At 47.2% G+C, this 25,521-nt stretch overlaps 1 protein-coding gene across 2 annotated transcripts; it reads right to left on the minus strand.

Moving 5' to 3' along the window:
- Window positions 1-959: 959 nt before the first annotated feature.
- Window positions 960-18,026, minus strand: IL12RB2 (interleukin 12 receptor subunit beta 2). Of its 2 annotated transcripts, none has more exons than XM_048944281.1 (16): window positions 17,308-18,026; window positions 16,241-16,337; window positions 15,443-15,769; window positions 14,964-15,078; window positions 14,182-14,360; window positions 13,721-13,857; window positions 13,041-13,185; window positions 10,298-10,377; window positions 7,710-7,923; window positions 7,029-7,229; window positions 6,125-6,226; window positions 5,883-6,038; window positions 4,934-5,071; window positions 4,495-4,579; window positions 3,579-3,678; window positions 960-3,283 (listed from the first exon to the last, which is right to left on the minus strand). In XM_048944281.1, exons 1-16 carry the CDS (start codon window positions 17,599-17,601, stop codon window positions 2,774-2,776), a joined length of 2,880 nt encoding a protein of 959 aa, XP_048800238.1. In that variant the 5' UTR covers window positions 17,602-18,026; the 3' UTR covers window positions 960-2,773. The 2 variants fall into 2 exon arrangements, with proteins under 2 accessions (XP_048800238.1, XP_048800237.1); XM_048944280.1 differs by having other exon boundaries at window positions 960-3,286.
- Between the last annotated feature and the right edge of the window lie 7,495 nt (window positions 18,027-25,521).

Consider the following 25,521-nt stretch of genomic DNA (forward strand, 5'->3'; position numbering starts at 1 on the left):
CGATCCTGCTGAGCAGGCTGCTTGGTCTTGGCTCTGAGCCACAGCACTGAGTTAGAGGTGAGGAAATAGATTCCTGCTGTCTTGCATGGAGAGCAAGTAGAAGCATTGCTTCTATGAAAAAGCAGCGGCTGAAGGTCTGGCTCGGTGATGAGGGTGTGTGATACAGGCTGCAGCCTGCTGGGGGGTGGCAGCAGTGCAGGGCTGGATGGAACAGCCATTGCTGCCTGCGTGCAGCCGTTTTGTTTAGTGATGGATGGCAGTGCACGTTTGCTGGTTTGGGATGAAGATGCCAAGTGGAGGCAGCTGATCTGCAGATTGCTTCTGGGCCGCTGCTGAAAGCCGTTTTTCCTATGGAAATGCATCTTCCCTCTGCTGTGCTGTGTGAGTGTGGCTGTGAGCAGCTGAGCCCAGAGCTCCTGGCCAGCAGGGAGGCAGCAGTGAGCTATGAGCAAGTACCAAAGAGGAAACGCCATTCTGAAATACAGCTCAGAGCTGACCCTCTGGTAATTCTGTGACGTGGGCTGCACTGCAGGAGCTGCTGTGAAGCTTCCTTGTATCTGATTTGCAAATCTGCACATCAACAAATCCTGTTCTGGCACCCCTATGGAAATTGTGGGAGCGCTTTGTGTTGGTGCTGCGGTGGGGCAGACTTGGGGGGCTGTCCTGACAGAGATGTGTGCGTGCTGCTCCTGGACAAGAGGCCTGGCTGTGAGCATCTGTTGCTACCTCTGGAAATCACTTTTTCAATGCACAACCCCTGCCATGAGCGTGGTGAGCCCGTGTCATATGGTTGGACAGCAAAGGTAAGTATTCCCATCCACAGAGGACTGCTGAGGTCGTTGATGGGAAGAATGGCCCATAGTGAGAGCAATCCCTTGCCATGTCTGCAAAGGGGCTTGGCTGCATCCTGCTGCAGGTGAGCACAGTGCTGGGTGCCGGAGCAGTGCTGAGAGGCAGCAGCACATGCTGAGCACAGGCAGACAGGCGAACACTGCCAGGAGCACTTCAGAATCTGTCTCAGTGCTATAGAGGAGCCCTGAAGCAGCACAAGGTGCTGGAGGGCAGCATGCTGGTGCTCATGCAGCTTGTCCTGTTGCTAGTACCTGCGGTGTTACTTCTTGGGCTCTCCCAAGCACTTTGCTTTGGGAAGCTCCGTGAGCAGGAATTTTGTTCAGCGTTTCCTTACTCCTCAGTTTCTTACCATCAAGCCACTTTCCAGGGCAGCACTGCGATGCAGTGCTTGTTCTCTGGCACAATGCAGGTGCTGGGCACATGCACTGCCTTTTTGTGGGTGCCCTGCTGCAGAGCTACTGCTGCAGTACACAGGCAGAGAACGCCATAACGTAGTGGTGTTAATAAGCCTTTGTGTTTTGGCACCAAGCTAGAAGGCAGTGCGTTCAGGTGTTAAAAAATCACAGCGGTGTCGTGCCGAATGTTTGGATTTGGATCACAGGAGTTTGTGGACCCCCTGTAGAAAACAGCAAGTAGAGATCTCCCTAATGCTTCGGTTTACTTTTTTATTTCAAGTGAAATGCAGTGGGAAAGGATGTGGTCTCGAAGCAGCAGCCTCGAGATGCAGGTATGTTTGTGTTGCAGTTTAGAAAGGTGATGCTTGCAGCTAAGGGTCACCTCATGGCTCTTTTAGTACAGGTGCACTGAGTGTCATGCAAGGCTTTTGTCCTGAGTCTATGCCACTGCTTAACAGCTTGTTCAGCCAGCCAGCTGTGGGTGGGAGCAGCCACCTGAATCCTCATGGGAGGAGGCAAAGCGTTCTGCTCCAGATGAGCTCAAATCTGGATGACCCTCTCCAGCCACAAACCTCCAGCTTTGTCATTAAAGGTGCTTTATTCTGTGCCTGCCTGCAGCCTAGCGCTTGAGCTTGACCATAGAAAACAACAACAACCAAATTTCAGGTTTCCAACATTCTATTTATAAATAATATACGCACGTAGTAAACAAAGTCATTAAATGTGTAACACATACTTCAAGCCTGTAATTAGAATACTTCAATAAATCATTAAAATTCTCAGCAGCCCATCTGACTTACTGTGTGCACATGGTGCCTGCTTCTTTATTTCTGGTGAGGATCCCTTCTGTGCTGAGCCCTGAAGGCAGGTTTGCTCTGACTGGTTTTGCAGCAGGGCTGCAAAGTTCAATCCAGTTAGGGATCCTTCAGTGCCCCTGTGGGGCTGTAGCACCATTGTCAGTGGGGCTGAAAGGTGTGTCTGTATGAAGGCAGTAGTGAGGAATGCTGTCTGCTGGGTACTGAGCATGTTGGCTTGGCAAAAGATGCTCAGATGTCGCATTTCTGACCTGCTGTGTGCAGCTGGAGCGCAGTGCAACCATGACCTGGTCAGCTGCTGAGGTCTGACCTTACTGAAATACATCCTTGCTGTTCCTGGACGAGCAATATTTCGGATGATTTTTAGCTTGTCTGGTGGAGTTCAAACCAGCCTTGTGTTCAGGCAGGGGGGCAGGAACCTGTGGCAGCTCTGGCTCTCTGCAGGCAGCCTGAGCAATTAATCTCGAGAAGCCTGCTGACAGCCCCAGCAATTTGGATTTTTGTCTTTAATTCTACCTTGAGCGTGCTCTGTGTGAAGAGCTGCTGCGCTGTAAAGTAAGGCATGACTTAGAACCTGGAAAGGTTTGTGAGTTGGGTTGTGTTACCTGAAGGTGTGACATGCAAGTTGCTGTCCTAGCTGCAACGAAACACACTGCAGTACTTGGTTAAAGTGCAAACATCCGGGCCAGGCTGATGTGCCACCCTGACAGCCTACCTTGTGAAAGAGCTGCAGTTCAGTCTCACCGTATCCAAATTCAGTTTCCCTCCATAGGAAAATTCTGGTGGCAAAAAAGTTGTTGGGAAGACAGAGATGGGATTATACTCAAGTTCAGGGTCGTCTTCAGTAGTGTCTGTGACCAGTGGTGAGATGGCTGAGGGCAGGTAGGCTGTAGCTCTGTCAGTGACTGTAGTAGCAATGTACTCAGAAACGGGTTGTGTTTGCTCTGTCACTTCCAGCACCATCTTCTTGTACAAGTCGGGAAGCTGATGCTCGTAACCATCTCCATCTGTGGTGCTGGGTAGAGGCCTGTACTCCGACTCCTGCTTCTCAAAGCTGCTTTTCAGTTGCCAGTCACGATTGCTGCTGCTGCTGAAGATGAGCCTGTCCTGGAAAACCTGGCAGTCTGTCTGCACAAAGCTTTCCTCTACTTCTGTTGTTTCAGGCTCTTCAAAGCTGCTGATGTTGTGTAAGAGCAGACTGGAAGGCACGCTCAGCTCACCCTGCTGGGGGGGCACGCGTACAGCAGCGCTCATTAATCCTGCACTCGGTGCCTTGTGCCCTCCCACCCAGCCCCGAAATGCAGGCATCTCCACCACTGCTAAGCAGCAAATAGCCCTGCACACTTCTGCAGTCTGTGTGTGATGCACACTACGTGTAACACAATACAGAGCAGAGCTGCTTCCGTGCCAGAAAGTGCAGGACTTGCTCTGTTAAGAGGCAACTGATTCGCATAGCTCTGATGCTTTTTCTGCTGAAGATGATGGGGTTAGAAGGAAAAAAAAAGGTCTGATTTACCTTCCTAGACTTGTCGTTCTTAGCCCATGTAGCGTTAGCTGGATCTGGAATGGCTTTGTTGTACCACTGAGGTACAGCGGCAGAAAAGAGCAAGAGTAATCTGCGGATGGAACAGGTGAAGTTAAAAGCACAAATGCCAATACCTGCGAGTTCTGCTGAGCTGGAATGTGCTGTTTGTGAGTGCAATTACTGAAGATTCTGCGTAATGAGTCTGCGTTGCTACAGAATAGCAGAAACTCGGGCTGGGTGGGACTGGCAGAGCCTGCCCAAGTTTCTGAGGACGCAGCAATTTTGGCTGATTGGAGACTGCGCAGCATCGAGTTTCCACTTTTTCAAATGCTTTTGGCCAGGACTCCACTTATGAGCACATATTGTTGCCCACTGGTCTGTAGTCTCCAGCGTGTTTGGTTTTGGCTGTTCCAGATGCTAATATTTCCAGGTGCAAAGCCAGCAGTGAGGTAACACTGAGCAAGTACTGACTTAGCAAAAACCAGTGCAGCACAGCATCGTCCTGCAGCCAGCCCTCATTAGGTGTGCATGACTAACAGCAGAGCATGCTCAGCACAGCCATGAACTCAGCCCTGGAAAATCGGGTTGGGGATGTGTTTATGTTGCTTTAAAGAAAAAGGGCTTTTTGTCACAGGCTCTGACTTCCTTCTCAGGAAGTGACCAAGGTTTGTACCAGCTTGGGTTCAGTGGAAGCTGGCCTTAAGATCTCTGTTACAAACTCATGATGTGAACTATAGCTATCTATAGCTATCTCGTAACACAGTGTGGTGTTGTTACCACTCTCATTATCCAAAACCTTTGTTCAAAACAATCCTCCCTGTTCCCCAAAATGTCTCCAGAGCTCGTTAATGTGCCCTCTAGCAAAACTCCCACGTGTTACTGGAATGCAATGCATCGATCCACTCACAGTTTTCTTGCAGGACGCAGGGAGCAAATGCAGGCTGAGAGTATGAAGAAGCTGCAGGTGAGCACAATAATCCAGTCCACTGCACCTGGAACAAGGAACGGACATTTTAACCTTGTTTTAATGAAGAAAAGTTTATTCTAGTTCAATCTGGACAGCACTCATAGCTTGAGCTTGTAAAGAATACCAGAAGTTTGAGGTTTTAAATCAGGGGTCTGAATGAAGCGCTGACATTTGAGCACAACAGTACTTTATAACGTTAGAATGTCTACAACTGTTGAGGTAGGCAGTGCATAATCCAAAATACATGATTGCTGACCTTCTAGAACTGAACCTCCCACTGACACAGGGCACAGATTTGTTTTTGCAGCCCCTGGGCAGCGCAGAAGCAGGGACCACACGCAGGACTCTGTTGGTCCCTCTCCCCCAGCAGGCTCCTTACTTTCCAAGCAGACCAGCTCGCTGTTTCCCCAGGGGCTTTCTCCAGCATCTGTCAGTGCTGTCATCCACAGGACATAACACTCCCCACGCTGTAGGTCTGTGATGTAAAACGAATGCTGGGATGTCGTATTACAAATGGCTGAAAGAGAAAAAGGGAAAAGCAAATAAAAATCCTAGCATGTGTTCTTACTGCATTTAACTCTAAGAATTGTGTTTCCAGAAGGCGGAACGTGCAGAAGTTCTCTATTGCTGTAAGTAACCTCCTTGTCTATGTCACTGAGTCCTTGGAAGGGCTGTAGGAGGGGCTATAGAGAGCTCAGGCCATTGGGGCTGTTGTGAGACCTGTCGCACTGCACGCAGTAGAACAGATGCTGCGCAGCACTGGCTGCCCTGTCCTTGGATTATTGTAGTTTGGTAAATCAGTGTCTAAATCTAAAATGAGGTTTGCATGGTGGAACTACAAAACATCCATTAAAAGCTGCTGTGTAACTCCTGAATAAGAGAAGAAAAAGCGTTCCTTGTCCTGGAGGGAAGCATGGGAGTTACACACGTGGAGAAAAAGGCCGTGCACAGGGAGGGCATCCAAGTGCAGGAAGGCAGTGCCTGTTACCTGCTGTGTCTCACCATGCTGATGTTTGTTGAATACAGCTCTTAGCAAGTCTGTTATTCATACCTTGCTGATAATTACAGCGCTGTGACTTATGAAAATAACAAAAAGAAAAAAAAAAAAAAGAAGGGGAGAATTTTTTTCATTCAGAATAACTGAGAATTGTCTACCTTAATGTATGAGTATGAAAATGCAGCCTTGTTCGTGAGCAGCTGTAGCAGAGAACTGGATCTTGCTGCCAGGTGAGCTGCCTGGGGCTCCTTCCTGCAGCCTCTTTCTTCACCACCCCTCTCCCCTCAATAAACAGCACTTGCACATCACGTTGTTTTTACCAGGTTCCTACCATAGACGTAAGGATCCACGTTACTGTTCTTTTTTTGCAGGTATATATTGTACTGTGTGATGCAGCCCATCTGCTGGTGGGAAGGGATTTCTTCCCACCAAACCAAGACGCCGTTTGTCTGTGGCTTTGTGGACACTTGTGGCCCAGCTGATGGTGCTACAAAACATAACATAACGTGCAACTTTTAATGCTGAGCAGTTTAAGCTGGCTTTAAACAATGTGAAAGAGAATTACTGCATTACCTTTTTCTCTCGAGTATCCCCTCACTGATTTGACTTGCCCAGCTCTGTCCTGATACAGCGCAAACACAGTAATGTGATAGCACACGTTATCTTCTATGTGCTCTACATGGAGAAACAGAAAGAATTATCCCATTAAAATATTCACAGTTAGGGCTAAAATATTCACCTGCTCAGATCTGTCCCCAGGCCTTAACGTGGGCTATGGTAGAGCGACAGTAATTAATGCTTCCCTTTCTTAAAGCAGGGTACAAAGTAATGGCATGAATGTGTTATTTTTCTTCTGCTTGCTTGAGAGCAGGGATTTAAAACCCTGGGAGGCACAGCACCAAGGCAATGTAGGAAGGACTAACTGGAATAGCAGCAGCACTCTAATTGTAACTTTGAAGCCATCTAGGATAAAGAATATTGCTGCTGTAGTTCCGTTTGGGTCAGTGACCAACAATGGGAGGCATTCAAGGCCAGGCTGGATGTGGCTCTGGGCAGCCTGGGCTGCTGGTTGTGACCTGCACACAGCAGGGGTTGGAACTGATGAGCGTTGTGCTCCTTTGCAACCCAGGCCATGCTGTGATTCTATGAACAACTAGGAGATGGGAATGCTCTTGATCCTTGAGGTCCCTTCCAACCCAAGCCGTTCTATGATTCTCTTCTTAAATCTCTGTTCTTTGTCTTACTGCGTTTCAGAAGGACTGATTTTATTTATTTTTTTCTGAGGCATTCCACTTACCAGGCAAATCTCATTTGAGGGACTGCCAAACCACTCGTTTTTTTCCTCCCATGTAAAAGGCTTTAAACGTGACAGTCTCTTATGCTGCATTAGTAACAATTAGAGTCTGACTTGTTCCTTGAAAGGCTTTCACAATTAAAATAGTACATCAACAATATCCTGCTTCTCTGTGCTGCTCACCTGGTATCACTATAGACAGGTTGGATGCAACAAGTCTTATCCAGCTTGGATGGGGCTCCAGGCTGCTCTTCCTATGGGTGTTTATCCATTCCACAACGTACCCATTGATGGATGCAGTGGATTTAATGGGAGGTTTCCAGCTGACCAAGATGCTGTTATTTCCCATCGCCACAGCAGAGACGTTCTGAGGAGAGGGTAAATCTGTCATGGGAGAGAGAACAGCCAAACAGAAACCACACCGTCAGCACAGATTTGCCTCAGCCTTAAGGTGACGTGGTAAGTTTGATACCTGGTTTTTACCACTTGCCATCACACTCCCTTCAGTTCTGCCTCCCCTCACACAAAACAAATGAAAAGAAGCCATTACTCTTCTTTTTTTTCATAGTTAGATGTCTGCTGTGTCAGGCGCCTGGGTGGCTTGCACTGTCAGCAGGAGGGGTTAAAGTTATGGCAGTGCTGACTGAGGGCAACTTGGCTCATCAGGAAACCACACTGCAGTCCTTGACCACATTTGTGAGTGGATCTGAACTGCGGTCACTGCGGATCCCTGGAGATGTGTGCAGATCAACATGAAGGAGCACCAAGTGGCAGAATCTGAATGCTTTTGTGGTACGTAGCTGTGAGCAGTGCAAAGCAGAGCTGAGGTGATTTCCAGTGGCTGAGAACAGTGGAAGGCTTTACCTTGGATGCTCAGGTTGGTCAGGATGGATGCAGGAGGTGAGCTTCCCCTCGAGTTATCAGCAGTGACTGTTATCTTGTAGTCCATCTTTGGAGCAGCTTTGGTGTAACTGGTTTGTGTGGTTGTTTCTGTTGCTTTGGGCTCCCCATGGCTTAGTGCTTCAAAGGTCACTGTGTAATGCAGGATTTTTCCTCTTGCCTCTGACTTCTGCAGAGCCTGCAAAGAAGATGTGCTTGGTACATTTTTAGTCAAGGGAAAAGCCTGGAATTGGATGGATTACATGGATTGTCCTGCAGAAAATTCTGATGGTACCAGATTGATGTTTTAAACCTGCTCAGGGAAGGAGGCACTGGTTTGTCTTCCTGTGCTCAGACAGCCAGCTGTTCCAGGTTTGCTGCCTCTCTGCAGGACAAACGTGTGTCACATAGCTGCAGTATCAGCGTTCCACATGGGGGTTAAGTGCAGGAAAACAAAAGGCTTCTCTTCAGCCACTGACAGTGAGTGGATCGTTCAGCTGATTTGGCCACCAGGAACCAAATCCTCCATCCGCTTAGAACCAGACCTTCTCTCAGAAGAGAGATTTCTGTTACACTTACAGACCCTCCTGAGCAAGGAGGAGCTCACACACATCTGCCTGCAGATGGTTTTTTTTTGCCCATTCATTGTGAGATTCCCAACGAGCAACAGCTGCAGAGCCTTTTCCACGTGAGGCGATGAAGGAGGCAAAGCCTCATTTCAGAACCTGCCGTGAAGGCGGTTGGGACACTTGTTATTTCCTGGCATGAATGAATCAACATGGTTTTTTTTCCTTTCCAGGAAAGATTAAGTCCAAAGTAAGGTTTCAGTGCCTCCTAGGAGCTGGTGATCATCATTAAAAAGTCAGAAAGATCACCAGATTTGCTACCAGCTCTGTGCTACCATCAGTCTGCCCCTATCAGCCCTTTAATATACAGGCTCGTGGCAGATGGTGGCTTCAAAGCTCCTCCCTAGTTCGAATGCTCAAGCTACCTGCCTTAAGAGAGGAGCTTTCACTTGAAGGTATTTTATTCCTCCCTTTTTGTTCCCATCATAGTAAAGAAATTCCTTACAGCGACAGCATCACTTGCTGGACAATAGCAAATACCAGCTAATGTTCTTTGGTAACAAACAATTGGTTTTTACTTTCTCCTCTCTTAAAAGTGGAAAGAAACATGGCTTTCCAACAACTTGGTGCTTGCACAAAGATGTTTCCCATTTCGTAGTGTTCAGCTGCTAAATGGAGTTCCCCACTACCAGCTGCAGCTCTCAGAAAGAAGGACCCTTGCAGTCTCTCCCTCATTAAATCCATTACCTTCTTCTATGTAGTGTCAGATGTCTTCATATTTGATTGCTGGTTTTGTTTGTTTTAAAGCAAAATTGTAACTGAAGTGAATTAATTCCCTAATGGTAGTGACAAGAGCATACATTTTAGCTGAGATTCCTTCTAGAGGTTGCATATCTATTTCTTATCTATTTCTTATTTTTCCTGTGTAATTCCAGTCTAGTGAAGCTCTTCAGCTCCTTGCTGCCTAAAAACAAACTTACTTTCACTGCAGCAGGGTCTGTGCTGATAGGACAAGGGGAAATGGTTCCAAACTTAAAGAGGGGAGATTTAGGTTGGATACGGGGAAATGGTTTGAAGTTGAAGGAGGGAAGATGTAGGTTGGATGTCAGGGGGAAATTGTTTGCTGTGAGAGTGGTGAGGTGCTGGAACAGCTGCCCAGAGAGGCTGTGATGCCCCGTCCATCCCTGGAGGTGTTCAAGGCCAGGTTGGATGGGGCCCTGGGCAGCCTGGGCTGCTGTGAAATGTGGAGGTTGGTGGCCCTGCATTGGGGGGGAGGCTGAAACTTGATGATCCTTGGGGTCCCTTCCAACCCAATCCATTCTATGGTTTTACAATAAGGAAAAACTCACTTTCTTATAGGGCCTCATTCACCAGCTTTCTGAAAGCTCTGCCCTTTCTGTATGGAAACACTTGCTCTGAGCTTGTCCAGTTTCAGATCTACAGTTGTATCATTGGCCAACTATTCTGCATGTGCCCATCTCCTGCTTCACACCTGTACAGAGACATGTTTTCTGTCTGCTTCTGCAGTATAACAAGGGATTCAGCTGACCATGGGCAAAGCACCAATGTGGACAGAGCAGCTGAAATCACCCAGGCTATATCCAGCCTTTTAAAAGCTGTACAGAATTTGGTTACTTTAAGGGAGAGCCAGTTAGAATGACTCAGCTCCTCTGTCTCCCCCGTTCTTCATCACCCTGCTCTTCATCTCAGAGCAGAAGCTCCTCTAAAAGGAGTTCATAGTCCAAGGCACGCATGTGAAGTAGCTGCCTACTGATCACATGGGGCACAGCATCCCCCTCTCCTCCAATGATTTGTGTTCTGACTGTATACAGTAAGGTAGAAAATGAGGAAGGTCTTGGGTAGTAGAGTTGTTCTGAGTAATTACATAGCTCTGGACAAAGCACTGCTGTGCCCTGGTTCAACTCCTTTCCTGCAAACACATTACATATGGTTCCCCCTCCAAAGCTGCTCATTATTTCTGCATATGCCAAGTTTCCCTTAACTTACCTTCCAAAAAAGAGAAATGTTCTGCATTTGAGAGTCTATATCCTGCTTTTTGTACCAGACATCTAAGAGCCCAGTAGGCACTGGTTGGGAAAGAAAAGAAACAGAATTAATGACGGTGTTTTGAAGCAAACAAGACATCAAATAGTCCACAAAATGCCGACCTGTGCTACCTGCTGTAGGGAACCTGCTTTGGCAGGGGGTTGGACTCGATGATCTCTGGAGGTCCCTTCCAACCCCTACAATTCTGTGATGCTGTGATTTGGAACCTCAGAAATCATGCAAGTGCTGTAGTCCTAAAAGCATCATTTTGTATTTTGAGCTTATATTTGCTATTACAGCTGGAGTTCAGCTGCAGTGCTGACTGCCCAATGGCCGCAGTCACAAAGAAGAAACCATCTCAGTAAGAGGGGTTCTGGTCTGCCTGAGCCTTTATTCTGCACTCAGGAACCACTGACTTCCAAGAAAGCCTATAAATCAAAGGGACAGTATTAGCTCTCATCTTTGCACAAAAGTTGAGGTGGATGAAGGTCCAAGGAAGATGCTTCCTGAAATCCCTCGATGTTTAAAATGATACTCACTGAACCCTACTGTTTTTGACTGCAAAAGCTAATAAACAACGTGCTGCAACAATTCGGAGTTGGATAAAGAGATACGAAGAAAGGCAGTGTGACAAAGCTTGGCTCCTCAAGGTCCTTGAGCACAATTAACTCATCAAAATCAAAGAAGCGTTTCTAATAACCTAACAGCAGGCAACTGATGCACAGCCCTATTTAGACTGGGGCTGAGGCTGTCTGCTATTTCTTAAAGGCAGAAAAAATCCTCAGTGCCAGCAATGTTAAGAACTATTTGCCCTGCTTATAATAGTGAGTGGAAATAGAAAAAAAGAAAGAAAACAACAGAAAACAAACCTTGATCTCGCAGGTCGTTTCCAGCCTCGATTCTGTGATTCTATGGAACCATGGGATGCACAGAAGAAATGCAAGCAGAATGCACTCAGTGTGAGCAGGGGGCAAGTTCAAAGCAGGAGGGAAGAAAACAGATTGTATCTGTGGAACGGCAGCCCAGATTTTAAGGCTCTTTTCACACATGAACCACAGAAATCAGGTGGAAAAGAAAGGCTCACGTCACTGAAGTGTCTGCAGAAAGCAAGTTTTGTGGCCTGGAAAACATGGGGAAAAAAAACAGCTTCTAAGTATAAAAGGTGCAGTCTTGAATTCGCTGGAGGCCAAAGGAGTGTGAAAACTTCAGCTATTTTGAAGAAGAGGAAGAATTATGCACGTTTTGCTCATCGTCTGCAGCCTCACCTCCCTCATCAGAAACATTCCCTGAGCCGTTGAGGAGAGTCTTATTCTGCAGCACCGGCTGGGGAAAGAGGGGTGATGACCACAGACACCATAGCAACGCTGAGTGCATTGAAAAGGTTAAGAAAACTGTTGAGAGGAAGGTGGGGGAGGGAAGAAGTTCGCACCTTTTGCATCAATCAATGCTTCTTACAGAAACTGTTGCTGGCAGAAGTGGTAAACAGCATGAGTAATAGATGGAGGAGCCTGGAGAGCTGGTAGTAATTCACAAGAAAAGAGCAATGAAAGCCAACCACGAGATGAAAGGAGGGGATGCCAAAGAAGGCAACGCATCTGCGCTGAGATTCTTCTTGAGAAGCTTTCTTCTTCCATAAGAACATGCAGGAGTTGGGTGTGCAGATGAGGACCTGCATCTGACCGAAGGCTTCTGGTGTTAGAATTGGTGTAAAAGAGGAGAATTGAGCTCGTGTCTGTGCTGCATCCCCTGGACTCTGCTGTGCAGTCCCACCAAGCAGAAATGCTGTGCTCTCATGTTCTCATTCATGGTGGGGTAGCACTGTGAAATGCCAAGTCCTCACCCATTAAGGCTGCAGAGATCTCCAGTGACTGCACTGTTTAGAGGAGAGAGCTAGCTGGCAATTCTCTAAACAAAATATTTTCTTTACTCAGGAAAAGATGAATCAGCAGATTTAAACCATTTTGTCACAACCTGTAACTGAACTGAACCAGAAGAAGCAGTTTTCTGGGCCCAGCTCCTCAGCAAAGTGCCCAGCAGGCTCATGAACCCAGCGTGTGTGTCCCAAAGGTGATGTTCCTCAGTGACTGAGTGTCCCCTGCCAGCCGTGCTGCCTTTTGTGTGGGATTGCTGCAGTAATTCTGCAAATGCTTTGATAGAAACCAATGCGAAACGTTTTCCTTTTCCCAGTTAAGCAGCACAGATTTCTCTGGCTTTTCCAGCAGTGTGACAGGCTGCAAACCCCCTGCGCAAGGCACAGAAAATTCCTCCAACCTTCAATCATGTGGAAAGAATACATCCTTCAGAACTTCTCAATGACCTCCTGAAATTCCTGCTTCATCAGAAACGTGAACTGATTGTTTTCCATTCACAAAAAGGACCTGTTGTGTTATAGAAGTTTACTTCCCTGCTGGCTTTGTTTCTGGATTTACAGATTCTCACCAGGAGCAAAAAGCAAACAGTGTTCTGAGCTCCCCCCCCCCAGAGGGTGGTGAGGCACTGTTCACAGGCTGCCCAAGGAGGCTGTGGATGCCCCATCCCTGCAGGCATCCAAGGCCAGGCTGGATGTGGCTCTGGGCAGCCTGGGCTGCTGGTTGGTGACCTGCACACAGCAGGGGTTGGAACTGATGAGCGTTGTGCTCCTTTGCAACCCAGGCCATTCTAGGATTCATTAGCTACATAGGCTTGGTGTAACAAATCATATTACCTGCTTCTGGAGTCTGGGATTGGAATGCACTCCAGTTACTCCACAGTCCCCTCTCAGGATGAATTTTACAGCTCACTTGAAATTCATACTCTGTATGAGGCTCCAGACCTTGAAGGCTGCATTTTTCAGTCTCTAAATTTTCAACCTTCAGTGAAGATAAAGGACATGTAACATTAAGCTCACAGGGAAACAGGAGTTTATATTAACTCCTATATGTTATTATAGGAGTTAATAAGGAGTTCTATGTTCATGCATTTTACTCAACTTCAAGCAGTTCCTTCATTTTAGCACTTAAAATACAAGCTAAGGATTCCAACCAGCATTAAAGAAGACACAAGCATTTGGAAAATGTGCACCCAAAGCCTTGAGCTACAATGAGCAGAAATGACCACGTTTTAGTAGTGGTGTGCCAAAATAAGCTCTGATTTGTTGTGCTTTATACTTGATATATGGCAGGTTGTTTTGTGTTTCTTTTTTTCATGCTAAGTGTTGCACCTTCATTATCAGTTATCAGGTATCTTATCTGATACCTGCAGTATCAGACCAGCAATAGAGGCTTAGAGGAGCGGGCAATAGTTTTTCTTAATTAAGATGCTACAGAGCAGACCTGAGAGAGAAATAACAATATTAAAGGAGCATCCAAGGATCATAGTTTAATTTATTCTTCAGAAGAGGATTACCATGTTCCAGGTGGAACTGCTAACTGGACGGTATCTCGCTCTGCAGTGCTGCCCTCGGACTTCACTGTGCCAGAACAAGGTGCAGTTTGTTGCAGAGTTTTCAAATTCCACTAAAAGGTTTGGAGGATGTGGTTTCACTGGCAGCAAAAACAGAAACAAAACAAAGAAGCAGCACTCAGATGTGCATCACAGCAAGTAAAGGAGGGCTAGGTAAATAGAACGGGTGATTGAGATGGATGGGTGGATGGGTGGATGGATGGAGGGATGGAGGGATGGATGGATGGATGGATGGATGGATGGATGGATGGATGGATGGATGGATGGGTGGATGGGTGGATGGGTGGATGGGTGGATGGGTGGATACCTCCTCTGACAGGTTTGAACAGCAAAGACAGAGTGCTCAGTTTGCACTTTCTCTAAACAGCCAGTGCTGACTGAAAGAAGGTAAGCGAGGCACTTACCTACGTCTATTAGCATGAACTTAAGTGGCTGAGAAAAAGCACTTCCTAGCTTGTTGGAGGCGACAACCACAAGTCTGTAAGTAGATTCAAAATTCAACTTTGTACTCAGAACCAGCCAGCCAAACTTGTTACTCAGACTTTCTTCTGAAAAGCACAAGGTGTCAGTCCCGTCTGATAGCCTAGAACAGAAGGAAAGCCCTTGGTTAATACCCTTTTGTACACTGTGGCAGATAAATCCGCCTGTTCCTTGCTCAAGGCTTGCTGCAGAGGCCTGCAGTCTATTTCAGGGAAAGCTCAGCAAAGCCAGAGAGAGCTACAGTGCTGTTGGTTCCTTAAGAGGAAGCAAAAATAACACAGTTTGGAAAAGTTCTCTCTCCATCTCCTTAGCTGAACTGTGAGACACAGTGAGAGGCTCAGGACTGAGGTTTCCTGGTGCTGGCATTGTTAATCACAACATCTCTATGTAGAGAAGATCCATGATGGGAAAACAGCAGCCAATTTAAGGCTTCTTCTACTATTAAACTTCCTATTACAATGAAGGAGCCATGAATTGGCATATTCTCTTAGTGTGCTTAACCCAGAAGTAACTAAACTACTGCTGTGCAGCACACGGCTGTAACCAGAAAAGGTCTTTGGTGATCATGGCAGCCTTGTATTCAGAAAGCAGCTCTTGTGTGAGTTGATAAAGGGTAAATCTGTAACAAACAACCTAAAACTAACATGAAGACCCCCCTAAGATGTGATTACAGGCTTTAAAGAACCCACTTCCCCATGTTACTTACTGTATCACGTACGTAGTGTTCATGTGTGTAAACCTTCCTTTGTCCCAGGTGCAGGTAAGGTTGCCATCCGTCCCATCCTGGATACATGACACATTTCTTGGCTGATCTGGAGGATCTTAAGCAGATATTCTGATCAGTCTCTTCCTTTAAAACGTTGAGAGCAGCAAGCTGCTGACATGCAAGTGTTGCCACTACATATAAAGCAGCAGGGGAGGTTTGTCAGAGGTGAGAGACAGCGGGTGCAGAGAGACAGACATCACACAGAGCCCTCCAGATGCCCACATCCCCATGGGGGGCTGGGACTCAGGGTGAGAAAGGCTCTGTTGTGTTGCATGGTTCCAGCCAGCAGCATTTCAGATATCAAAGCAATACAACACAGCACCTTCTCTAGGAGAGGCCACCCCTCTGAGCTCCTAACCTCTGCTTCAGAGGCACCCCAGAACACCCGAAAGAACAAGGAACAGTGAAACTCTCCTTACTTCCAGACTCTATATCAATTCCACAAATGAGTTTTTTCTTGTATTCACAATCTATTTTGCAGGTAAACATGTGTTTGCCATACGTATTGACTGGAAATGTGTTGCTTACTGAAGTGCCATAATTGCTAGTCAGTTCAGAACTGTTAAAGAAAAGAGCAATCTTGCACTGCTCGCTGTATTTCAGTTGCTTTAGCTGGCATGAGAGGGTAATGTTGGTTCCAGGCTGGACGTGAGCAGCAGTGTTAGCAGTCATGTTTCCTTTTTCACATATTTCTGCAACACCGTGGGGAAGTTTGCTGGCAGACACATTTCCTTTACTGCACGCTTCTGCAACAGAACGGGAAAACAAACCTTTCAAATGGATATATTGCTTATCTCATAAAACATGCTACCTCTGGGAAGACAGTCGTGCCAAGTTTATCACATAAGGATAAGGATTCTTGTCTCTGAGTTGTAACTCACGATGTATGACTGTCCAGTCTTCACTGGTTGGATTAAATGGAGATCAGAAACCAAAGCCTAACTCCCAGTGATCACACCAAAAAGCCCCCAGGGCAAAATCTACTCATCTAAACTGCTTTTTTCGCTGCTGTTTAATGAATGTTGCCATGAAGAATGGGAAGACACTCAATGGTAGCAGTGCACCAATGGGCTCTTAAGGAAAGTAAACCTAACTGAGCATCAGATTTTGCTCTCTCTAATAAGAAAGATGTTTACTGGTGTGTCCAAATGAAAACACTAATTACCCAGTGCTTCTTTTAAGTGCTAATTGCTATATACATAAAAACGAAATCTTACCTGCTGTGATGGACATCAACAAACAAATTGTGGCAGGTACAATCCATGCAAATTGCATTTTGCTCCCTCCACAGAAATGATCACCATTTACCAGTTCCTAAAAAGTGGGAAAGAAATCATTTCAGAACTTCAGAAAATTCAAAATCCTTCCTTCATCAGTCCTTTCTGATTGATTAATGAACTCTCCTTGCTAACACTGCTGAGCTGTGGCACCAGATGCAATCCTAAGCAGCAGCTGGATGTTACACTGGCTCTCCCCTGGCACACAGAGTCACAGACACTTGGACATGGTGCTTCAAGGAGAGGCATACTTCCTCCTTTCCCTCTCAAAGATGCTCTGCAAGCCCAGAACCAAAAACCTTGCTGCGAAAGAGAACCAGAACAGACCCTCAGTACCCCCCCATGCAAAGGACAAAGGTTTTTCTCATTCATTTCTGCTTTTGGACCTCCTGCACTGCACACTTGCAATTTTAAAATAAACTTCTTCAACTCCTTGTGACAGCTAAAATTCAACAGAAGCTGAAGCAGAAAGGACACGCCGTGCCAAGGACGTTTGAACAATCAGTATATAGAAGCACCAATTCTCAACCCTCTTCATTTTCTTCTCAAGGGAGAACACGTGCTATTTCTCCCCAAAATGCCTTTTTTACTTGCTGCATTCCAGCAGCTGTCACAGCCCTGAAGTCCTGCACCTCTTTTGCAGCATGAACTCCTCAATGTGCTCCTGCCAGCCAGGCAGCCTGCAGAGGTGCTGATGTAGCCCAGGGCACACAGCTCAGGCTGCCTGCACACCCAGCCTGCTGTCTGCCCACTGCTGCTGCCTACCCAGGGTTTCTGACGCTGCTGAAACCAACCAGCCACCTCACATGGGTGTCACCCCAGCCTGTTCACCACCATCCCATCCGCCTTTTAGCTCTGTCACCTCTAAGCAAACAGAACAAACGCAGAACAAGATCTGTTTCTTTGGGGAGCAGAGATGAAGAAAGAAATGAAGAAGAAGGGAGGGGTAAGAGACAGGATGGAAACGTCTGAGGCTTCCTAGAGCCCAACACTGACACCTTCCTCACCTTTTGCAGGTGGATTTTTCTCCCCTGTCCCGTGGCAGTCTGCTGTGGCACACATTCGGATGGGGCAGCCAACAGCTGTGAGAGCACCAAGGAGATGGAGTTAAGGACACACCAATGAATGGCGAGGAGAGAAGGAGCGGGTCTGCAGCGTGGGGAAACCCTGCTGAGAATCCAGAGCCAAATCCGATGTCCGCAGCGCAGACGGGAGGACGCAGCGCTCCCGCTGTTGAGGACGCGGGTTCTCTTCCACTGACCTGAGCCGGGACTTCCTACAGATTCATACAAACGTTTCATTTAAATCCTCGAGTTCTTCGGATGGAAACGTTTTGCTGCAGCACCTCGGCTCCACACCGACACGCTGACAGCAGCCAAGTCTGTAGGTGAGTCGTAAGTGCCGGGATGAGCAATCGCAGCCCCGCGCTTCTTCAGATAAACGCTCTGCCTTCCAATAAACTGAAATTGCCACTGTGACTGGGTAAACATCCTTCTCCTTCGCTGCCAGCAAAGCCGTGCCCCAGACGCCTGAGTGAAACCCAGCAGCAGCGGATCGCTATGGAAGTGCCCTCCTCCCGCCTTACCGGCACCACGAGGAGCGCGCAGCGCCGTCGCGTTACACCCCGAAGTAAAAACGTGTTTATCGGAGGCCGTCGGGAGCACCGAGATCGGGAGCCGCCTTTACCGGGGCCGCCGGCAGCGCAACGGCGCCCGGCCGAGGGTCGTCCCGCCCGGCTGAGGTAAGCGGCCGTTAAAGGAGCTCCGCCCGCGGGGGTTTGGCTCTCGGAGCATCGCTGCCCGCCCCGGGGCGCTGGGCTCAGCTCCGCGCGTCCCACACGTGCATGCTGCCCCAGCGGCCGCGCCGCTCCCCCCGAGAAGGAACCGCGCAGCAGCAGCGCAGAACCCCGCAGGCGCGGTGCTGGGAGCCCAAATCGCGCAGCCCTGCCCGGAGCGGCCGCTGTACGGGAACGCGGGGCTGGAGTCTTGTTCCTCACGCCGTTAACGGCCGCCGCCGTATCTGAGAGAATTCCTGATGAAGCCCCTCGTTGCTCGTTTTGCTCTCGGCTGGATGTGGGTGACCGCCGTTTGGTTAAGGACAGACTTTTGCTGCGCTGAATGCTGAGCAGAGGGAGGTATTCTGCAGAGCCGCAGTGCCCCGCTCCTGAATCACACCGTAATATTCACCCTTTTTTTATAGGCAGAAGGAAATGCTGACAAAGCTCACCATCCCGTGCACTGCATGTGTCTGTGCCCTGCGAGGCTCCAAATATCACCGGTTTCCTTTTATATGTCTGTCTAATTTCCCCTCTACCTTCTTTTGGTTCACGCTACGTTTATACCTTCCAATCACACACTGTGAAGCCAGGGTCGGTGTATTTTAAAATAAGACTCCAATAGAAGTTTATATGGCAGCACATCTCTCATCGAGGCCTCATTCATTGCTTTGCCCCGCCAGGTGCCTTTAGCTTCCATTTCCAGAAGGTTTGGCAGCAGCAGCCACACACTGTGCTCAGCTGGCACCAGCAAGGCTTGGGCTGTGTCTTAACTGGTGGGTGATGCACTGAAGGGAAGGTGCCCCCCAGGTGGCCCAAGCCATCAGATCCCTGTGTCACAATGGCAGGAACTGAACTGAGAAACACCAATCCACTGCCCACCATGAAATGCAGTTGCTTTCTTTGTTTCTGCTTGAGGTTCAGCAGCAAACTCTGCTTTTCCATACAGTTCTTTCTCGCTGAGTTGTGTTGAAACAGAGTGTGTGTTTCCAAGAGCTGTCATGGAGCAGTTGTTGATATGCCAGGTGTTGCATAAACCTTCTGGTTTTCTATGAGGCTTTTATATGGAGTATTTCCTAGAATTAATAGAATCATTAAGGATTTGCCAAGTATTATTTTAACTGTTACTGAATTCCGCAATCTGATTTGCTTTGCTGTTGGTTGTGAAGGTCTTCATGTGCAGAGCATTCCTCCAAGGCAAGGGAACAAAGCTGAGCCTAAAGTAACTCTGTGTCATCTCTCTCAAGTCTGAATTAAGACACAGTGCTGCAAGAGCAAGCACTACCAAAAGCTTAACCTTGTGCTTGACTGCAAAAATAAGATTGAAAGAGCACGGCCCCTGCTGCAAGTGGAGATATCGTGTGCTGAGCTCTGTACCAACCTCCCTGCACTGCCAGGGCTTCTTGGAGCAGAAGGTGATGTCAAGGGAAGTTCAGAGTCATCAGTTCTCTGAGGTGAGGTGGTGTCTGCAGTTCTAAAATGCAGCTTGGGAAAGCACCATCAGTGTCTGACATAAGGTGATGTTTGGTAGTGATGGTGAGCACGGGCTGTGGAGTATTTGTAGAAAGCAGAGAGGGCTGTGGCAGAAGAGGCCAAAGGAAAAGGTTCTAACAGTACTATTGATGGTTGCAGTGTCAGCTCTTAGAGCCCAGGCTCTTTGCCTTCTGAGACCCACAGCTGCCAGGGGTGAGCAGCAGAGCTGTTCTTCCACTGAGTCAGTTCTCAAGGGAGAAGTTTGTATGATCGAAATGAGAATGTGCCAAAGCAGAGCTGTACATGCAACACATATGGCAACCTGGTGGGTGCAAGCTTACAGGCAGGGGGAGAATTACAAACTGTTGTATCAGATATTTACTGCCTAAATGAATTGTGGTGATTACAGAAACAGGGGAAGGGAGGGCTTCTCTCACAGGTGGGATATGAGTCACAGGCCTGGTGCTGCCAAGCTTCCAGAGGTATAAATCTGAAAGGAGTCACCATTAGTTGTGAATAATGTGTTGAGGTCAAGGTGCTGCATGCTTCAACTCACTTTTATGATCCAATGAATGCTGGAATTAGAGAAAAAGTGTGAGCAAAGAATATGGATTTTCCTGAATATAGGGGTGGCTGGGGGAGGCTTGGGGGTAAGGGAATCAGATATAAATGATACAATGGAATGGGAATTTATGTCATTGGCAATTTCTGCTCAACTGCCAGAAGTGAAAGATGAAATAATTTATCTGGGATCAAGTTATGTACAAAAGGAGACTTGCAAAGCAAAACAAAGCAATGCAAAACAGAGAGCTGAGAAGGGCTTAGTTGGCCAGTGCCTACAATGGGTTTGTAAGGTAAAAAAAGCTATCTAAAAATGCAATAAGTTCCAGATATTGAAAAGCCTCCTCTTTCCCAAATATTTTAATGAGAATTGGAGAAAGTTAGAGCTGATGAGGGAAGAAGACTGGAGCTGGGTCAGAGAACAGACAAGGGCTTGTGTTAAAGTTATTGCTAGAGAACACAGCATTCAAACTCAAAAGTGAAATCAGCAGATGCAGACATCACACTCTGGTTATGTCGAGCTGTAGATCTGGAAATAACCTTGAGAAAGAGCAATTGTGAAGGAAAGGTACTGAGTCATCAGCAACAAGATGATAAGTGAGGAGGGACGGCTGCGAGTTAACTACTGAATGCTTGAAAAACCATGAGAGACAATGGGAGCCGACCCCCAGAATCTGCTGTGACTGCCATCAGTGATGGGTCATGAAAGGTAAATGGTTGCTTTTTCTCATGCGTTGGTTTCATGTAATGGTACATTTTTTGTGTGTGCTTCTGCACATCCAATGGTGCATGAGGCAACACCAAGGCAGTCGTAATGCTTGAGAAGCACAAGTATTGGTATTGTAATTATGGTCAGTGTAATGGTTTGAGCTCACTACAGATCAGAAGCAGCACTCTCCTTCAGGCTCCACGTTTCAGCGAGTTGTGTGCACATCACAGCCTCCTTCCTTTCCTTTTCTCTTTAGGCCTCTTGGTCAGCTTTGCTCACTGGCCTCCCGCTTCCCACATTAGCAATAGGTTTGCCTGCCCTTTCGTTTGAATGCTTTTCTCCAGACAGTCGTTTCTAAAAGTTTCCTTCAGGGCCCCATTCAGCGATCTCTTTTCTGGCAACACTGCAGTTTGTGCAGCTCCCACTCTGGTGATGGAGGCCCCTGTGCTGGTGTGAGCTGGGTGATTCAAAGCAGGAAAACGCCTGGCTGGAAAGCAATCCAACTTACTGTGCAAGACCACGACTCACATTGTAGTAGAAGAGGAAACCCTAACTGTGGTTGAGGAGAGCCGTGTCAAACCATGGCTGAAGCTGCCCTGTGCTTGCTGCATTCATCCCATCTGCCTTTCTGCCCACCATACCTTCAGTGAGCTTCAGCTGCCCACTGTGCAGGGTAATATTGGAGCAGCTGCTACAGCAGTCTGTGGGGTAACGATGACTTGTGTGTCTGTTTCTTCAGTGTTCCAGGTAGTCCAAGTGCTGGGTTTACAGCTGTTGTTCACACCAGTGAGCCTGCATTTGCCTTTGCCTAGCAGAATGAAATTGGTTACTTAGTTCTGCAAGCACAGCTGCTCTGCCTCCTTGAAACCAAGCAAAGTGTGGCTGAATTCACTCTGAGATATGAGTCCAACAGGGCAATTCTAGGGAATCCTACGGGGGATGCAGTGTCATACTGCATCTTCTATGAAGTTAAGAATGATGGGGTTTTGTTGCTGCTGTTTCCAATATTCTTGTGGCAAGATAAATTCCCTTCTCTTAAGGGAGGACTTGGCTTTTTTGGTAAATATCAGTCTTGAAATCTCCTTTGATAGATCGCTTCTATAATTTGTGTTATATCCACTGTATTTAATGCTTGCTTTGATCTTTTATCACAGTGCTGCTCCCGTTGTTTTACAAGTATTATTTCTAAAGGATTTGACTTTGTGAAGCTAACATTCACTGAAGCCATTGAAGATGTGAAACCACAGCCTCGCTTCTCACATCCTCTTCTACAAAATTCACATTTAGTTTCAGTCTCTGCTGCTGTGCTCAGTCCTCCGACCCTTTCAAAAACTACTCTTCCCTCTTAAGGAGTGGATCCTCCTGAAGAATAGCAGTGATGAAATGCTTCAAACAGAGCATTTTTAATTGAACCTTCATACGGTCATTGCATGACTATTTTACCTGCTGGCTTTTTTCAGCTGCCTTGTTTTCAGAATGATTTTGCTGATTGGGGCATTTGTTCATAGTGCTGTTTGCAGGTCCTGATCGCAACCTGGGCTTTGCTCTTCTGTCTCTGCATCCAGAAATCCCCAGTTTGCAGCTGTTATTTAGCTTTGTGAACCTTTACCTTCAGTTTACAGTCTAATTTTAGTCCCTGCGGCACATTTGTAGCTAAATCTCTCACAATTTACAGACAAATGTTTGTAAACCTTTCAGCATGGAGTAGACAAGCAAATGCACGTGCAGAATGCAATGAGCAGCACAAGATTACTCACTGAACATTTCCATTATCTTTGTATTCTTGTACTGTTCCAACTACTGGATGCCACATGGCGTGTTTGGACTCCAGAGGCCTTATTAGAAATAGTAATCATTGCTGTCCAGATTTTGTGATTGAGCAGCTGAGGCAATCTAACTTGCCAGTGGCTGAGCTGAGAGCAGCAGTCATCTCCTTTGTGCTTCAGTTGCAGACAGCATGCTGTGTTCTCCAGGAGAATGCATGGTATGGTGGCTGTGCAGCAGCGTACGTGATTCAAAACTGTAGCTAGTTCTGCATATTTAATGCATAACTTGCCCTATGTTTTGTTTCAAGCACACCTTCTGAGGGGTAACAGTGTGCAACAAGGCCCAGAGGGGCAGTGTCAGTACCTCTTCCATCTCAGTTTACGCTGGTAGAAGTTCACACTTGATACACTCTATGCTGACATGATGGGCTGGAGATAAGAGCTAGCAGTGAATGGCTTTGCTGTGGTCAGAGCCTGTTCAAGCTTTGAAAAGATTGCTTTTCATTTTCGTATTCCTTTTTTCGTTTATTCTCTTTTGCCATATGAAAAGATCCTTTTCACTGAGGTTGGTTTGAGCAGCAGTGAGAAACAGCACCATGGTACATCTGTGTGCCATGAACTATAGCGCCTTGAAATTTAATTACTTTACATTTAACATCCTCATCACTGAGCTCTTTCAGACAGTGGTGAGGCACTGACACAGGTTGCCCAAGGAGGCTGTGGATGCCCCATCCCTGCAGGCATTCAAGGCCAGGCTGGATGTGACTCTGGGCAGCCTGGGCTGCTGGTTGGTGACCTGCACACAGCAGGGGTTGGAACTGATGAGCGTTGTGCTCCTTTGCAACCCAGGCTATGTTTAAATGACTCTGCAGTCTCACGCGGACCAGTGATAGTTATGTGAGAGATTGGTGCTTGTTGGTGTATATGGTCCATGTGTAGGGACACTAGTTGGCATATGGATCCTCTGTGTGCCTCCAAAGTACTCAGAGCCCATGTTACAGTCATGGTGAAGAACCCATGCAACTCAATGTCGGACTGGTAAATAACCTGTGGAACTCACTGGCACGCAATACAGCTGCCAACAATGTAAGCAAGCTTAGAAAAAGGTTTTGAAAACATAAATACCAAGAACCAGAGAGCATGTCATATTTGGGGAAGAGGTGAATCTGGAGATGCTAAAATAAGTGTGTTAAGAATGTCACTGCAATTTGATTACGACTGCTGAGCCATCCATGTATTCAAGGTTCCCGTGACGAGGATCTTGGTGTTGTGCTTGCACGACAGCTACTTCAGTTCCTGGCACTCAGGATGCTGGGTTTTACCACTCAGTTCTGCACTTAGTGGAAAGAAGGCCCAGGCCTGATGAAAAGGCCTTTGCAAGGTCAAAGCAGGCAGAGACAAAAAGCAGACAGAAGAGCAAATCTAACAAGTCGAACATGAAGCTGAGGTCGTGACATGGCACTGGGCTGCTGACAAAATGAGAGCTGCCCTCATGCCCCAAAGCTCTCGCTGCCAGAGGCGAGCAACACAGGCATCTCCAGACCTAATCTGTTACCATGACCTACATGGGTTACAAGGGAGAGGGGGAGCCGTACTGGGTATTTTTTTGTCCTTCTTCCATTTTCTCCTGGTAAGCTGCCCATATTTTTTGGCTGCAGCATTCACCTGTGCAAAGAGACAAATCCTTCCATCCCAGTGAAACTGAAGGCAGCTCTGCTGTTAATGTGCGTGCAGTGAGACAGGGGTGAAGGTTTCAGCCCCAAACCACCGCGTGCGATGGGTTCAGCAGGGAAGGAGCCGACCTCCTCCTTGAGCACTGAAATGCTCTCAGGTATCTCTCCCAGCCAGCAAGCTGCAAGGTAAGACCAAGCTTTCAGTGCTGGTATTTGGAAGGATGAGCATTTCCATGCAGCAGTAAACACCCCACGTGTTGTGGCAGCTCAGGTAACGCAGGCAGCTCAACTCTCAGGATGTGGACATTGAAAAAAATACCTTCCACACCTCACATTCTGGCTGCTGATTGTATGTGGCTGTTCTCTTACAATTTCCTTCCTGCACAGGCAGCAATCACTAATTTTAGACTGGCTTACATGTGAGAGTAGCATTTCAGGCTTGGAAACGGTTTTGCTACTTGCTTCTTAAGAACAAACCTATCCCATCTTTCTAGGTGACGTGCTGCTCTGTGAATGTAAGTGACAGATGGCAGAGCTCTTGATTGCGAAGAGGAAGCAACCATAGCACGCAACTATTTTGGCTTGAAGGTGTCCAGGACTAAATGACAAAACTGATCGATTTGTGCAATAGCTGTTAGAGAAAAGCACACATTGCCTAGCAACATTCAAAAGGAAAATTATAATCTCTAGGTTTTGCTGCCAACAGTCATCAAGTGGGTAATACTAGACAACTAATTACATGTAGGGTAGCATTTATATTAGCTTTGTAATTCTTATAAAAGTATTCTGAGTCTTGCTATGACTGTTTTACAGCCTTTGGTTTGGTAATGCACAGTCAGGTGATCTTGTTTCCTTTTTTTCTTTTATTTTTTTACCATTTTGTTCATGTCAGCCTTACAAAATACATCCCCTGCGTGTGTTCCCTGCAACGTGCGCAGCCAGCTCCGTTACCCTGAGCTGGGTGAGATGCACAGACCCCTCAGTGAGTGAAATCACACATATTGACACGCAGTTCAGAGGCTCCTTTGTGCTACCTGTTGTTAGCGGTGCTGCAGTGCCCAAGATCCTGCTCTGAGCAGCATGGAGGAGGCTTCAGGACCAATGCCCTCCCCTCGCTGCACCCTGAGCCCCATGCAGTGCTGCCTGCATGGCACTAACTCCTGCCCACCCTGAGCACACAGCTCTGGCATAAAAACAGTCTTTGCTGTGATAAGAGGTAGGAGAGAAGGACCAGTAGAACAAACCTTAGGGAGAGCATTGCTCAT

This window comes from Lagopus muta, chromosome 5, assembly GCF_023343835.1.
Source record: "Lagopus muta isolate bLagMut1 chromosome 5, bLagMut1 primary, whole genome shotgun sequence".
In the NCBI taxonomy this organism is placed as follows: domain Eukaryota; kingdom Metazoa; phylum Chordata; class Aves; order Galliformes; family Phasianidae; genus Lagopus; species Lagopus muta.